General features: G+C 32.1%; 1 protein-coding gene across 5 annotated transcripts in view; it reads right to left on the bottom strand.

The window, feature by feature from the left end:
• Window positions 1–18,216, bottom strand: part of LOC113520850 (uncharacterized) — a 150,668-nt gene that overhangs the window by 94,760 nt on the left and 37,692 nt on the right. For 2 of the 5 annotated variants that reach the window (XM_026906274.3, XM_026906275.3), the window contains 3 exons: window positions 6,191–6,227; window positions 5,488–5,657; window positions 4,729–4,807 (listed from right to left, as the gene is read on the bottom strand). In XM_026906274.3, coding sequence (XP_026762075.2) covers window positions 4,729–4,807; window positions 5,488–5,657; window positions 6,191–6,227 — 286 coding nt within the window. Of the gene's footprint in view, window positions 1–4,728; window positions 4,808–5,487; window positions 5,658–6,190; window positions 6,228–6,311; window positions 6,587–18,216 lie in introns of all 5 variants that reach the window. The other 3 variants (XM_031910449.2, XM_026906273.3, XM_052902551.1) reach the window with 3 other exon arrangements.

Here is an 18,216-nt window from a genome sequence, read left to right as displayed (position 1 = left end):
CTGAAATATTATTAGTTAACGTTTTATTTAATATTGTAGAATTGATCAATACAATTTATAAAAATAATTTATTGGTATTACTTACATATTTTCAAAAAAATACGTAAAAACCTATTTTTTTGGGTGATTATGGGAGTTTATGGGTGTTTATTGGGTTTTTACCAAAGCACCGGGTTTAAACCCGGTGCTTTGCCCATCTGTAGGTGGATCGTAAAATTTCAGATACATTGCGCAGCGTTGAAACTAAGAATCGTTGATTGTATGGCTGTGGTTAGAGATGGGCAATCCACCTGGGTGGGTTTAAAGTCTGGTGGGTAAAAACCGGGTGTTTTGGGTTTATTGGGTTTAAACCCCATAAACACCCAAATTTTTGGGTGTTTATGATTTTGTACTTCATCATCGTCATCTCAGCCGCAAGACGTCCACTATACTGGACATAGACAATATTATTATGCAGCCTACAGAATAAAAAACTTTTAATTTGATTTTGAGTTTATTAAGAAAGAGATGAAAGTAAAATGTAAAACTACAGTCAATCACTGTCAGATTCAGAGTTATTACAAGCGATGAATTGTATAGGTTCGATAGGCTCTATTTCGTCTAAACTGTTATGTTCATTTACTTGCTCAATGAAAGCTTCTAAGGTATTTTCTTCATTAAACTGAATGTCCTCGCATTCAGCTTTATGTTTAAGATTCCAGTTATAACAAATGAATGAAATTTTTTCAGTTCTTTCAGTTGTAAGTCGATTTCTTTTGTTATTATGTATGTAGCCTTGGATACTAAAGGAACGCTCAGTGGCTGCCGAAGTACAGGGAGCTGATAGAATACGAATCGCTACTTTGCTTAACTCAGTGGAACCACAAATACCTTTCCACCATATTAGGGGCTCAATGCTATCTAATGAGCTCCATACAAATCCTCTGGCCCAAAAGTTTTCTTTAGCTTTATAACACGCCAAATCTGCCATTACATTTGACAAACTTAAGTGTTGGCTTAAATTGTAGATAAACTCCATACCCTTAAGTTCTTCCTCTTGAGTAAGTTCGACTCCTAGAGTCCTGGGGTCTAGAATATATGCTGCAAAATGTATTGGCCTCATTGCCATATTGCATCTTGAAGATACTGATGTTAGAATCTGCTGTTTGCTTTCTTCGCTCAATGTCGAAATCTCATTTAATGCAAAACGTATCTTAGCTTGTACATCTCTAAATGTAATGTATGTGCGATGCAAACGATTCTGGTCGCTCTCTAAGTAAAATATGCTTTCAGTGACTGGTTCCAAAATACTTATACATTCCCCTGTCTTCGTCCAGAAATCATCACTTAGAATTAAATCTTTAATATCTCTTGAAATTACCACATCTTCTCTAACTGTTAATATTTGCAAAGCTATCTTATTTGCTTTCAAACTTTTTAACGAAGTAACATGACTTCCCCATCTTGTAGCACAAGGCAATTTTAGTGTTTGTGTAGAATCTTCACCCTGCCTTGATTTTATCAACAAGGAACTTAATCGTTGACTCCTTTTAACAGTTTTTATTATATTTATGGCTTGCATAATAAACACAGTTACTTCTTGTATCTTTACAATATCTTGGCACAACAAGTTAAGGATATGTGCACAGCAACCGAGAGGAACAACATGTGGATATTTGAGTTTTGTTAATTCGAATGCCTTTTGTATATTTCTAGCGTTATCGCCAATAAGTACAAGAAACTTATTTGCTCCATACACTTTCATTACTTTTTCAACTTCTTGGCTAAGGTATTCACTAGTGTGAGGATTACTTTCTGTATTCAAACTTTTAACGTATGCAGGTTGAGGTTTTGATATAAGAAAGTTTATTATTCCTTCATTTCTTAAATTAGACCAGCCATCGCACTGAAGGTGTAAGTAACTACAAGCATTTAGTTCCTCATTTAACTCAAAACGCATTTCTCTATATATTTTATCTAAGTATTTTGTCGCTAAAGCTTTACGTGAAGGTATTTTAAATTTTGGTTGCAATTTTTCGAAAAATTGTATCCATAAAGGATGTTGCACCATCGATAATGGCGTCCCTGTTACAAATATAGCTCTCGCTAATTCTGTTTTTATATGATCATCGGTGTCTTGAAACTCAGCATTTATTGTAGTGTTAGCAGACGACGAGGGGCTTATAAAAGAATCATTTGTCTCTATCTCTGACAGTCCAGACATTTTGGTTTTGGACGAGCTATCTTTTATAAGTTTCATAGAGTCTTTTAATGTTTCTGGAGATTTTGGACAAGTGATAAGATGTTGAAGCATTTTGGCAGCATTACTGAATTTGTAGACCTTATTACAAAGCTTGCAAGAAACAGACTTGTTTGGTAAAGTACGGTAGTGCTCCCATATGCGTAAATCTTTAGGTCTCCCCATTGAACCTAAAAAAATGAACGATGATTAGTTGGTCTGACGAAAATTCAACAATAGAGTGCCTATTTTTTTACAATGATTATTTCTTGTTATTTACAATAAATTTATTAAAAAAATAATAAAATAAATACAAAAAACCTTTGTAAAATTACATCTCCTCGGAGGATTAAACGCAGACGCTAGTTTATTATCGTATTGTTCTGTATTTTTCTCAGCAACTTCTTTAATTCGATTAGGTACTTACGCATATTATGTTAAAAATAAATATCTAGTACACATCTTAGGCTATCCACCATTATTATCCAATGACGACTCTCAGCTAACTATGCACTATCATCCAAAATAAACGTGTATGGAAAATTTTATCCCAGTCGGTTGAGGATTGAGGATAATTGCATCAACATACGAACATACCTACATACTTTTATTTACATAACGCAAGCTAAATAAAAGCTTGTAATAATACATCTAATTTTAAGTTAAAATTGTTAAGTGATCATGATATAATTGTATCATTCAAAAATCCACTTACCTTTAATTATTTCTTGTTAAGTATAAATATTATTTCAAATCTGCTCCCTTAATATGCACTTTTTTACTGCTTTTCCTACCTAACACGTTACCAGGAAGTCACGTTACCAGAGTCAGAGTAATAGTGAACACGTTTGACAGTGATTGTCGTCGCCTCATATTCAGCGTCGACGAATAGGGGAATCCCCAGTCATAATGTATTGCATGCGTGGCGGTCTTACTTCAAATCCATAAACAAAGAGATAATTACAGAACTCGATACTAGATGGCGCTGTTTTTGTTTGAAGAAAGTTTGCGGGCTAAAATACATAGAATTTCATCAATGACTTCCACAAAGAACAACATTTCTGTTTTTTCTAAGTCCGTATCTCTTCCGTATATTTCATAAGATATAAGCTTGGGCTACATTTTTATGCAACGTGATTTTGTCGCTGTCTTGCTAGCAGGGTTGACAGATATACGATTTAAATCGTACTCATACTATTATTTGTCTATTTTTTAATGTACGATCGTAAAGATTATGATCGTAATTCGCACAAAAACATACGACTTTTTGGTTACCTGGCAACATTTTTATTATGAAACGAACATGCTCACATCATCAGTCACATGCAACAATTTATTGGGGATTTCCCCTTCACATCTGGCAGTCCTGCTTGCTAGAATATAGGTAAGTCAGCCACAGTTACTGACGATCGATATTTAAAGGGTATTGTTTTTGTGCTAAATATTTCATAAAAACGTTATTTAATACTTTGTGGATTATTAATTTAGTTGATAATCACTGGAAGTAAAATGGATGCTAATTTGAGAGATCAAGATCTTCGTATAAAACAGTTAATAAAAGAAAATCTACGTAAGTACTCTTTTTATACCTAGGTAGGTAAGGTATAATAAACACAAAAGGTACTTAGATCGCGTGTGTTCGAAGCATTTATTCTAATAAATTTAATTTAAAATTGTAGAAAGAAAAAAATGTCTGCCAAGCCGTAGCCGAAGCCGATCTCCAAATATATTTGGCGATAGTGAGACCCAGTGTCCAGATGATTTACCCAGCGTCGTCGCAACACAGAAAAAAACGAGGATAAAGTAAAAGAAAATTTACTGAAAGAAGAAACAAACTGTTCTAAATGCTTAATTTATGGAGAAGAGGATAAAAGAAATGAGTATTTCGGACTGTTAGTGGCTCAAGAATTTAAATATATACGGCCATGTGTGCGAACGAGGTGTTATGAAGAAATTTTAAAGTATCTACGGGAAGCAAAAGGCCAACATGTTGATCAACTGCAACATGAAAACACTGAAAATTAATTACTTTCATTTTATTATATATAGATTTTTAAAATTTCCTGAAATATTATTAGTTAACGTTTTATTTAATATTGTAGAATTGATCAATACAATTTATAAAAATAATTTATTGGTATTACTTACATATTTTCAAAAAAATACGTAAAAACCTATTTTTTTGGGTGATTATGGGAGTTTATGGGTGTTTATTGGGTTTTTACCAAAGCACCGGGTTTAAACCCGGTGCTTTGCCCATCTGTAATCCTTGACCTTTGCTTCTTTAGTAAAAATGTTCAGTTTCTCTAACACAATGACGTTGACGATTCCGATTTCACCCATAAGATAAGAGCATTCTGTAATATAAATTCGTATAATATAAAATTTCCCTGATGTTATTTGTTTTGTACTTTAAATTCCACTTGTACTGTACAGTAGCAATAGCAGCTATGCAGCAATCTTGCACTATGTCTTTCGTCATCGTAAACATTGTAACACGATATACTTACCCCCTGGCAATGCTCCAACAGGGCCATCGACTTCATCTGTATGTGCCTGAGCTCCTTTATCTTCATCAGGTACACGGTGCTAAAAATTAAAGTTATTTTTGTATAATGTATTAGGTTTTCGCCCGCTACTTCGTACGCGCGAATTTTAGGAGTAAGTAAAACAATGGAATAGGCTACTTCTATATGACGTATCAAAATTATAAATACACTAACCTTTAAGTTAGGCCTTGACAAACAAACATACAGACATACGGACAGACAGACAATTTTTCTAAAAATTATTATTTTGACATCTGCTCTATTAAAAGCGTATTCATCAATTTTATTTAATTATCTTCAATGTACAGACATCATCCAGTTACAATTTTATTATATTAATAAAGTCAGAAGTATGATTTAAATATAAAATATACTTTTTGGTGTTACAAAAGTATATTAGTAACTCGTTCAATTAATATATTACGTGCAGAGGCACATCCCACTTGTATTTCTGGTACCAATCAATCATTCTTGCATAGCTTGTTTGGTTTAAAATGTGAGGTTATAGGAAAGAGAATTTGTAGGGATGGAAGGCATAAAGACTTTAATGATTCGGAATCATGAGAAGTACCACGGGCGTCACAGTGTATTCCTATGATATCCATATATATAGGGGTCGATTACCCTTATCCATTAATCAACTTGTTTACTATTACAAGTCGCATAAAAAAGATATAAAATACTGTCAATTACTTGAAATAAACACTACTAGGTACGTACTTCTGTTTGTTGGTAATTTGTAGTGTGAGTGTCTTCATTAACAGAGGTAGATATCTTCGGTCCAGTGTCGCTAAGAATGCGACCGTCCTCCAACAGAAGCTCGCGTTTAACTCTCGTCGCGATTTGTCGCGTTGTCGTCACTTCACTCTTCTTGCGGGTCACCCATTCCTCTGTTAAACAAATTTACATGATATAAGTATTTTAAAGATATTAATAAATACATAGTTTATACGCCATTTCATTGCCTAGTGACATGTAATAAATAAATAAATAAATTACTCTGACTTATAAATCCCGAAGGTGCGTTCAATTCTAACGACATGAAAACTGTATATTAATTTAAATACCCGATTAATGAGTAATTGAAAACACTGGTAACAACCTCAATAAATCCAGTGATAGTGGGATGCTCAACGAAATATAGTTTCTCGAGCATTATGTTTCACCATAACAGCAACAGTTGACAGCTGGGCCCGCATAAATTAGTACATAATATATTATATATGTTTAATTAGGATATAACCTACCTGTGTACCAAATTTCATTCAAATCCGTTCAGTAATTTTAGCGTGAAAAACTAACAAACATCCATCCATTCACCATCTTTACAAACTTATTTATTTACGTACTGATATAGTTCGTAACTGCTACTATTATACACTTAAATATCTAATATTTTATAAGTTACATATTTTACGGATACCTTCTTTGGTTGTGGCTATTGTGTCTCCCGGCTCGGCCTATAAACAAAAAAAAATAATTATTTTAAACAAAATTAATTTCTCCAGAAATATGAAACACATTTTTATAGCGCCATCTCTTACCAAGTAGCTATAACTATTTAAAGCCAGTTTATCGTGTTCGGAGGTCTCTGACATGTAATGTAATAATACTCGCGGCCGCCGCTTGATGGCGCCATGGTCACTCAACGTAAATACTGTCACCATGTGAGTTCATAAAATAATAACTAATAAAAACTATTAAACATTTACACTAACTACTAGTTCCATAGATTCTTTATCTCTGTACAATCCAAATGCATAGTATTTACACATTATTAACACTTAAAATATCTACACATTAAATGAAACATTTTTCACTGAAACATTAGCGTATGTACACTTAAGTATCTAATTATAAGGATTTATAATTAAAAAAAAATATTTGAACATAAAATGGTGCGTACTAAGTGGCAGTTAGTAATTGACTGAAGGAAAATCAAGGCTTAGCTGTAATATAACTAATGAACGCCAGATTATCATTTTCTTTTGGCACACAGTACTGTAGCAGCGCGTTGAGTATTCCGGCGGTACGCTGCATTTCCGTTGGGACCGCAAAATATTCTAAAGGACGCTTACATTATAGTTATTAGAAAAAATTGTTTATCTCATAATCGTAGGTATATTAAGAAACTTTTTATTATTGGCTTGTATTAGAAACACAGACATTCGCGCCTAAACTTAACCCTTGTCCTAAAAATCAATCAAAATAATTTGAAGGAGACGAAATACCTATCTAAAAACAAAAATATTTTTCAAAATTTTGCAGCACCTTTAAGCAATAACTTTAAAATTTTTACATATATATATATATATATATATATATATATATATATATATATATATATATATATATTTAGGAAACGTATGTTCTTTTTGTTTGTTGAATTGTAAACACTATAATCAGTTATAATAATTTAATTTATATAATTCAATTTTGATGATACATTAAAATAACGATACGTAATACGTACACGTGTTCATCTATAGAGTCATGAGGATAAATAATGATGATGACATTATCTGCCTTAAAAAACATAAGCTAATGCCATTATTAAGCTCTCACGCACGTGGTTTTCAATTTAAAAAATGTAATTCTGCCTTATATGTAGTTTAATATAACTATTGATTGCTGTTAATTTCCATATGATGATATAGTAAGGATACAATGTATCAACATTCCGTTCTTCTCCAGAATGTTGTAAGAGACGAATAAGGAAACAAAACATACTATACCCGAAGCAGAACAAAGAAAATTTAAAAAGCTATATTCGAAGCTACTAGGACAGAGTAGTAATTGTGGGGAAATTATTCCCTCTTTATATATTTATAAATATATAAAGAGAGAATAATTGGTCTTTACCCAGCCAGCCAGCCAGGTCATACCCAGCAGTGGAAGTCTTCATCCGCGCGTTCGGATGGTTTACTTGCAGGATTGGATATAATTACTGACCGTGATAAAAAGTAACCTATGACCTTCTCGTCCCATATACCACCTGTATACCAAAATTCATAGTAATTAGTTAAACTGTTAATATGCTAAGATATAACAAACGAACAAAAAAACAAACAAACTTATTTTCACATTCATAATATTAGTAACCATTTTACTCCATTTAAGCCTCCGATTTTCTTATTTTTATTCCTGTATTTAATATTGTCTATAGTATAGCCGATTCGCTAATTACCTATTGTGTATACACCAAAATGACCCTTTCGATCTATAGAGTAATATAGCTTCCACATAATTTTTAATATAAGAGCTATAACATCAAAATCCTTGTAACAAACAAGGCCGCTATATGTATATTACTATTTATATAAAGTGACGTGCATGACTAAATCAACGGTTACGACCTTTCATCAACTGATACGGGAAACATTTCCGGAATCCTACCTACGCAACAGTAACAAGTTTTAAAAATAAAAAAAAAAAAACACAGAGAGACAAAGACTTATCTGAGCTTACTAATTGAAAATATTAAAAATAAAAAGATTCTACGGAGCATGATTAAGGCTCTCAATATCTTGTCCCATGGAAATGTAACCTTTTAACGTTTACGGGGAGAATCCCATAAAATTATAGCATATGTAATATGTCATTAAATTACTATATATGACCCTTCACTATAAATGAAGAATCATTAATTGTGACTTCATTAACTCTGTATTTAATACGAAGCCAAAGACGATGCAGCTCTTTACAGGTTATACGAATGCGATAATTTTATCGAAAAATATGAATATATCGTACATATACGTACGTATGTTTCCCTTTCAAAGTAAAATAAAAAAAAAAAAAATGACGCCGTTAATTTCTGACTGATTCCCGATACAAATAAATATGTAGTAGAATAATACTTATTTAATAACTCCTTAATTTCTATACATTGTTACGTCCATAAAATATATAATAACGAAAGTTATTACGAGTTATGCAAAGTCTCCGGTGTAATAGAGAAAATGACACAAGAGACTGTTCATCCATAAATTATTCTATATCCTATAACATTAGTGAGCGTGCGTTTGCATCGTTAAATTAATTAATGTTGTAGCTATGGTTAGAATGCTGTATCTTCAACCGTCTTAGCCCTTGATTTATTAGGCTTATCTTTTTTTAATTAAATGTAACTAACATCTTTATAGTCCAATGTGGTAAACAAACCAGAACTGAACTATTAGGAACATCAGATACCTTCCCGATCCTGAATTCTCTCCATATTGGTTCTTCTTTTTTTTTACATGATAAAAGTAATATTAAAGTTTTTTAACAATATATAGACTGAAATTTTATACACTAATAAACAATTTCTTAATACTATTCATACGAACAAAGCTACAGTATACAGCTGCATTAAAAATGTAAAATTTTGTGACAAATATTTGGATATTCGTTTTGTGTACACATAAATAATTTAGTGAAATTTAGAACACAGATATATCATGTTCTAAATTAACATGTAGCCAGAGAGTGAAATACAACTATTATTAAATATTTGTTACCCCTGGGGCAATGTTGACAAATTGTCTACAAATTTATTAACATTTATTACAGTGTGACATGTTGACATTATCAGATCTTTATTACCGCTCTAACAAATCAACTAGTAAAACATTTTCTAATAAATCAACTAGTAAAACATTTGATTGGTGATTTAATGAAGCGCTCAAAACGAGAGCTAAAAATAGAGACTTATTTAATACATTTGATTCTTTTAACGTCATAAGCTACAGTAACCACTTACCATCAAGTGGGCTATATGCTTGTTTGCCACCTCAGTGCTATAAAAAAAAATTCCTATTAAACAATTTATAATCTATTAATAGGTTATATTTTTTTTTTAACTAAAAGAAATAAAATAAAACTGAAAAAGAATCACATATAATTAGCAACAAGAATATCGCATAATATATATTCCATGACGCTTATGGTGCCTCTTTCCTCTGGTTATTCCTGAAGACAAAGATGTACTACCTCTACAACCTATAATTTTACTATTATATTCCACAATTCAAACCGAAAAACAGCCATTAGATACAGAAGTCTTAATTATTACTAAGCATGATGTTTTATTACTCATAGCTTTCCTTGGACTCATTCAAAAATAAATAAGATATACCACGTAGGTAGCAGATACGAGTATTGCAAATTAAAAGGACAAGATTTACGAGTGATGCATTTTTATACGTATCGTTTCATCTTTCGTGAACGTGACTGTTTTACCCGAATATGTTTACAAGGTCACTCACAGTGACCATAACAGGTATATAATATGTTGCTGGTAACAAAAGAGTAGCACTCGTAGATAGGTTCAGTATCCGAGGTCAAACAAAGCACGGAATATGTTGTAGATGGGTATACGTTGGTAACCATAAACAAAATTAAGTATCTATGTATTTTAAAGATATATTCCGTTACACAGTTAATGTCATCTCGTCAGCTGAACATCTATAAAGGAACGTTTTAACTGATAAAAGTAATGTTCAAAGTATTTTATCGCTTTCAATCAATGTTTCTTTGGAAAAATTTTACTATATAAATAATCATTGTTCATTATATAGATTGATCTGTACAATCTATTTACTATACCTATGTATATATCTATGATGTATATCAATCAGCCATTAATTTTCTACTGCTGAACATAGGCCTCTCCCATAATTGGGAGATTCTGCCAGTAGATGCCATGCCATAAAAATTGAATTAAGCAATTGTGAAAACAAATTCATATTTATCATCATCATCATCATCCACTGTTGAACAAAAGCCTTTCCAATAAAGCGAGGTTAGTCAGTAGTTACCACGCTTGGCAGGCTACTTGGCAACAGCAGTTAGCCGTTGGCGATGTTTTATGAGGGACTTTCCTGCCCATCTCTCGACTATAAGTTTCTTTAGTTGCCTTTTACGACACCCACGGAAAAGGAAGGGGTGGCCTATTCTATGCCGGGACCTACACGGCGACAACTTGTTTAATAAACAACAATTCTAGAAGGTATTGAAATAAATCAGATACGACTTGAAAGTTCTTACACTAAATCTTATATTTATTTAATAAACGATGAAATGCATATAAGTTCACTACTCATGGGAAATAAATATTTAATTTTATTATGGTATTATCACCGCAAGCTATTACATAGGGCTGATCTTTTGTATGTTACCGAACCTTCCAATCAAGAGTAACAATTCTTAGATACATTAAGATACAGGTTGAAAATGACTTTTTAAAGAGTATCTGATCCAATATTTAAAATCATCATTATCAATATAAAATAATAAAGATAGAAACCGTCTTCTGATTGTGTTTTCCATCTACCCAAATGTGATGTTCTCTAAGACTATGCGTAATTCAGTCATCTTACTTGACACAGTTCTAAAATATAGTCTGTTTTCTTCTTTCACATAGTCCGTCAATCTGTCCCGGTGTCCTATATATAACTTACTATTCTTTTTGTAACATCTACATCGTCTCATGACATCAATTTCCATTCTCATATTTTATCTTAAATCTGGTACTATTTGCAGGCACTTATACTTTTTAAATATGTATTTTTTTATTATTATTTTGTGTAATGTAGTGCATGTAAATGCAATAAAAATGTAAATAATTAAGACAATTACTATATAAAGGTATAATCGCATGTTGCATTTGTCAGCAACGAAGGCCGCGCCCTTGAGGTGCATCGCGAATGCAGCGCATAGCATCCGCGAGGCCGGTCTATTGTTGTTACACCCGATTCAGTAGTTGCATCTTATTGTACTTTAAATAGGTCACGGTTTAGGCAACCAATTTATTAAATAATGCACTGCATAAATGCACTTTAGTGGTTTGTGTCTGATACTTGCTACCGAGCCATTTTTTTTTATTATTTACGAAGAAAACTTAATTCAATTGTAACAAAATTCATACATAAAAGTTTTTATGTATAAGTTTATATATATTTCGGTCAATTAATCTTAAACACCTGTATATTTGAGACATAGATAAACCATATTTTGAAGTAAAACATGGGGTATCGTCTTTACTTGATACAGGCTACAATACAACTAGTAACTACATCTAGATATAATAGTCAGAATAATAAAAGGTCTCTCAATTGAAACCTCTGCAATTATTGAAAGCATTCAATTAAATTTCAACGATACAATATAACATTCGGACCTTGCATTCATGTATGCCCGCGGCTGCATCAGGAACTATCTTCGCCGGGCATCAGTGCGGCCACACGCTCGCTTTTGAAACAATGAATGTGATAGTACTGAGGAAATATGTACCTATAAACAATGAAACTTCATCACAAGTTCCAAAGAGAATATGGAAATAGGATCACATTAACCATTTTTCACACTATATTGTCTATTGCTGAATATTGATGGATTAATTAGGCATATACATAAATGAAAGACAGGACATAAAAATATAAATTTCTTTACAATCCGTTTATCCTTTTATATCCCTGGGAATTAATAGTAGATTCAGGACTCAAATTAGAGTGGGGAAAACCAGAAATTGCTTAGAACGCCAATAATATTATAAAGAACGGCTGGGGGCAAAAATAAATTGTGAGCAATCCATATATCGTGCTCACTCGAGTGACACATTTACGTATGCGTTTTTAAAACTTTTTTTTTGTCGTCAATATAGTATATTACTTGTAAAGTGTCATTTTATTTTACAGTACAAATATTCCAGTATTTTTGTCCATAACAATGAAATAGCTAATTCTGATTAAATCCAATATTTTTGCCCAAAATTGTAAAAGCGTAGCGTATTTTCTCAATGGAAACTACATTTATACATTATCATTTTATACATTATTTTTTCACAAACGCCCGATGTTGTTCTTATTAACTATGCAATCTCTAAATTAGGCCCTTATACTCGACGTAATGATGTACTTAAATAATTTTACATCTATTATAATACCCTTTTGTCTCATTTTCAAACGGCGGTAGACAGTGCAAGGTCAGTTATATGAGAGCTTGGTCTCGCATATTGCCATACGTTATTTAGACGACCACTAATGGGGAGTATCGCCTTGTATGAACGATATACAATGGATGTTATCTGCCGGAGATCTTGTAACGCCCAATGTAATGGAACGGGGAACGGGGGCGGCGTCTTATACGTGACAGCATGAGTATAAATTGACAAGCTCCTTTCAGATTTGACAAGGAACATAATCAATCAATTTCAGAGCTTGTTCTGACTCCATTAAAAATAAAACTTATTCTATGATAGCAATATAGTTAATGTAGTTCTGACACGTAGACAATATGAACCACATAGGACTAGAACACAATTAAATGCAAAAAGTCGATTGACTGTGCCAATTAACAGTAATATATAAAAATTCTCATGAACAGCATCAGGGACAGCATTCCGTAATTTTACTTCAAAACTATGTTCTACTTAATACTTCTAGTTTTGTTTTTGTTAATATAATAAATGAAAAGTAACGGCCTTTCTCAAGACGTGTTTCCTTCATCCTATAACCTCGGATCCTTCAAATATAGCATGAAAAAGCACTTAACGAGCCGGCATAGCGCGATCAACCATTAAGAGTAAATCATTCTCTGTTCAGTTGATCGGTGGACCATATTGTCGCTGTATTAACTCAAAATGGTGTGGTCACATGTCGTGCTATAATATAACAAAAAGCAAAGTCATTTGATTACAATAGAAACGACAAACAATCATTTCAACCTCAAAGTCCATAGCTCAAGAGAGAAGGATAAAAAAGATGACACCTGAATCCTCAGGAATGACAACGCATGGGGGGTATCATGGGCAAAACAGTATACTCTGTTATGTCCATGGTACTGCTCATGTCTATAGGCGACGGTTACCACTTTCCATCAAGTGGGCCTTCAGTTTGTTTGTCATTCTGAGTTGCATAAAAAAAAGATAACGTAATACCCACTGAGAAGGGAAAGGTACAGGAACTATTAGTAATTGCTCAGGTCGACTACTGCGGAAACTATCGTGAGTAATTTTTAATAAAATCGCCACAATAAGCTAGATTAACCTGACATGATTCTCGTCGTTTCATTCTTAACTGGAAATCTTACTTACAAAGCATACAGCATAAATTGGTAATTTGTCCTAATGTTTATGAGCAAATTCTATTATATTTAAATTTTTTATTTATTTTTTTTAGTTCCAAACCAAAGTATTTCAACTGTTCTTAGATTTATCAGTTATAATATTTACATGTGTGTTTTATAATCTGTTAATAATTTTACATAAACCTAGATTAAAATTAAAAATATTTAAATGTCATTTGGCAATGGAGCAATGTTCAGCGTCATCATCAACATAATCAGCCTTTAACTATTCACTGCTGAACATAAACCTTCCCCTTGGGGAGTTTTGCCAGTAGTTGCTACGCTTGGCAGGCGGTTTGGTAACCACAGTTAGGCTTTGGATATATTTTAAGTGGAATACTGCTGCCCATCCCTCACCCCTTCTTAATCGCCTCTTAAGATACCCACGGGAAAGGAAGGAGTAGTCTATTCTATGCCGGGACCACACGGTAATTTTCAGTGTATTCCATTATTATTATTTTCGAGCACTAGGTAACAGTTACTATAATTATTCGAATATATTCATATTTAAAACTCATTTAATATAAATTGACATATTATACTCATTTCCGGACTCAAGTAAATAGCGAATTATTTAATCCTGACAGAAAATATGCAACCAATGTCAAGACATAATTGGCTCATTTACGAAACACGCCCCAAAGGTCACACCAAATAAAGCCAGGGGATTGCCAAAAAGATAGAGGTAGGAACAAACTTGATATACCTTGACTCTTAAAGGTCGATGCTCGAACTTTACTCAATTATAAGTAACAGCCAAATGACAATAAAAAATACCTGCTAGTAATGTAGCAAAGACTCCTTTACAATCTATTTACGTATTTATTAATTATTTATCAGTTAGATAAACAATTTTTATACCACAAAGGCGGCAAACAAGCATACAGCCCGATATATATATATATATGTCCGTACGTGAGATATTTAGGTAAAAATATATATGAGGGATCTTGATAAAATCAAAATAATATTTTTTTAGAAAGTTTATCAGTTTGTTCCAGCATACGTAAAACTACTACACTAATTTCGATGTGGTTATGTGTCCTACTTAAAATGTGGTGTATCTTTTATTATGATGCGGCATCTAGAAGAAGAAGAAATCCACACGTAGGGCGTAGCAGGCAAAATGTTAGCGAATAATAGAATTACTTATAAAATTAATATTTTATTTGATCTCATATAAAGATAACAATTTCATTACTAATAAATACTATAATTATTTGATTTTCGATAAAACTTTCTGAGCATTAGTTTCTATCACCTATTCCCGGTCCCATCAAATCTATAAAATAAACGCTTGAGGCAACTATAAACCATCGGCAAACAAGATCATATCGAGTCTTCGAATCCCACATTGAATAGATACCAGTCTAAGCCGTCCCTAATAATAGAAGACACCGATTACAATAAATAATTAGTTTATATTGTTAAACAACAATAAACTATAATAACAGTTGCATAACAACCACAATAATTTGTCTTCTCATTTCTAATAGCGTCCGAAACTGAGAGTATTTTGAAGAGTAAAGTGGCCCATTGACCGGAGACACCTGACCCTTCAGTCGCAAGGCCGTTCACTTGTGCGAGTAGTTGTAGGCAAGTGGTAGTGATGCGAGCAGTCGAGTTTATTGAGTACTCACAAGTTGTGTCGAAAGGTACTCGATAGTTTGGACTATTGTAATGATATTTCGTGATATTCAAATATGATTGTTAGTTGTAGGAACAATTGGGAAAATTGCGCTTTTTTACGATTTGATCCCCACATTTAGGGTGTCTTTTGTTTAATAATAAAATGATATAACAGTAAAAAATTATAATATAAAGAAAGTATTGTTAATATTTATAATAATATAAATATTTTTAGACTGTTTCATATTTTTTTAAATAATATATTTTTTAAATTAACAGTATTTATCATAATAATATTTATGTATGTATTTATCATAGAATGATATTATTACATCTGACTTGTGGACTGACTATGCATGCATGCCGCTGGATCGAATTACTTTAAATAAAAATAAAACAAAATTTAAATTTAAAATAAAATAACATCATAATTAATTTTACTATATTTTTTTAAATAAATCTCCACAATTACTAGAAAATAATATTTTTATTATTGTACATTATTTTACTTGTTACTAATTTTAAAAATGTGTTGTACTAAAATTAGCAACATTTTTTTCGAAATTTGATATCCAATTCAATATTTGAAGCAATAAGTAAAGTTTTAAAATAATATTAAAAAAAAATATATTTCTATGAAACTGGTTATATTATTAGAACACTAATAAATTTATTTTTATTCACATAGTTATCTAGATGTAACCAATAATGACCGGTAATTACTCGGTTGATGTAACTGCGGAAATAATCGATATGGCTTGACAGCATTATAATTCAATTCTCGACACAACATTTGAACGCAATAACTACGTTAGTATTGGATGTAATTGATTTTTCTACTATAATAGATATAATTGCCACTAATAACCAGAATAATTATAACAAAGTTGTACTTTTAAAAACTTTAAAACAATTAATAAATCGGTAATATTTACATACCAATAGTCAAAAAATATATAACGTTTTTATTATTTACACTATTTTTTTTAATGCATGATTAATGGAATGGTAACCCCGCATGCGTTAACGGTATACGCTGGCGGAGCACCAGTGAGAGATGATAGGTGAATAATGAAAAAAGGCAGGTCAGTCAGCCCATCGTGATTAATACACCCACGATGGTTTCCAGGGGGAACCGCGTGGAGGTCGACCTGACAGGGTATATTGCTAGCAATGGGACTGATAACCGGCATTACTAACGATCCCTTCCCCCCTATTTACACTATTTCAACGTGTGTAAATACCTTGAAATAGTAAATAATAAAAAGACCTATAACACTAAAACACTGTAACCTTTCATGATCATAGATTAAGTATAATACCTGCGGTCCTAATAGATATATTAATGAGCATGCAATCGTGTCAATAATAGTTAAAACGAGACAACATTATAATCAAACCACGAAAGTGGGAGCAAGATCGGATTTTTTTGTCTTGCTTTGCTTTATTTTCAACGCATGGGGGTATCATGGGCGAAACAGTATACTCTGTTATGTCCATGGTACTGCTCATGTCTATAGGCGACGGTTACCACTTTCCATCAGGTGGGCCGTCAGCTTGTTTGCCATTCTAAGTTGTATATAAAAAAAAGCTTTTATTTTTGGATGATGTCAATTAATCGCCAATCAAAAGTCAAACGATATTTATATATTATACATAATATATTATAACAATTATGTTATTTAAAAACCTATGAGATGCCTAATTAATTCACATTTCTTAAATATTGAGAAAACTTGATATATAGAACAATAGCCTGGTAACGACGGTTACCACTTTCCATCAGGTGGGCCGTTAGCTTGTTTGCCATTCTAAGTTGTATATAAAAAAAGCTTTTATTTTTGGATGATGTCAATTAATCGCCAATCAAAAGTCAAACGATAGCTATTTATTATACATAATATATTATAACAATTATATTATTTAAAAACCTATGAGATGCCTAATTAATTCACATTTCTTAAATATTGAGAAAACTTGATATATACAACAATAGCTTGGTAACAATCTAGGATTTATTATAATCTAGCCTAGAAGCTAACAAATGGTTAGGTACTCGCAATGTACTCGTAATTGAAATCTAAGTCGTACTACTAATCTGCAGAGATTTTATGAGAAATTGTTGAAATACTACAATATAGTGTACTCTGTTCGTGATACTGAATCACGTCAGCAATAATTATAAATAACATGATAATGATATGAGATTTTCCTTTATGAAACCTTAATATATGAATAGTTACAAAATTAACATAAAAACATGAGAGAGTAAACTTTCATAATTTTTTAAAAAATAACTATAAAAAAATCGATTCAAAATTAGCTAAGATATCGTGCAACATACACAGAAAAAATACAGGTGAATAAAGAATCTTCTTTTGATTTAAAATAAAACTAATATGGAGAATCAGTATTTAAATGCAATGTTAACTGGTTAAAACGAAGTGCATAGCTACACTATTAGAATGACGTGTAACAAAGCGCAATGATCCGTCAACACAATACGTTGCCAGTGGTATTATTCCGTGCATACAAACATAAACGATTACATGACTAAGTATAGATATGCTTTGTTCTACATAACGTTACATCAAATATATTCGATTGTACTATAAGTACATACATTTTAAGAAGCTTGGCTCGGCCATTGTTTTTCCTGATTGACTCATTAAATTCTTCAAAAACTACTACATTACTATATTTACTAACGGT

The sequence above is a fragment of the Galleria mellonella genome, unplaced genomic scaffold, assembly GCF_026898425.1.
Source record: "Galleria mellonella isolate WM207_F2 unplaced genomic scaffold, CSIRO_AGI_GalMel_v1 utg9223, whole genome shotgun sequence".
In the NCBI taxonomy this organism is placed as follows: domain Eukaryota; kingdom Metazoa; phylum Arthropoda; class Insecta; order Lepidoptera; family Pyralidae; genus Galleria; species Galleria mellonella.
The sequence above is the reverse complement of the archived record's forward strand: the minus strand, read 5'-3'. Positions and strand labels throughout refer to the sequence as shown.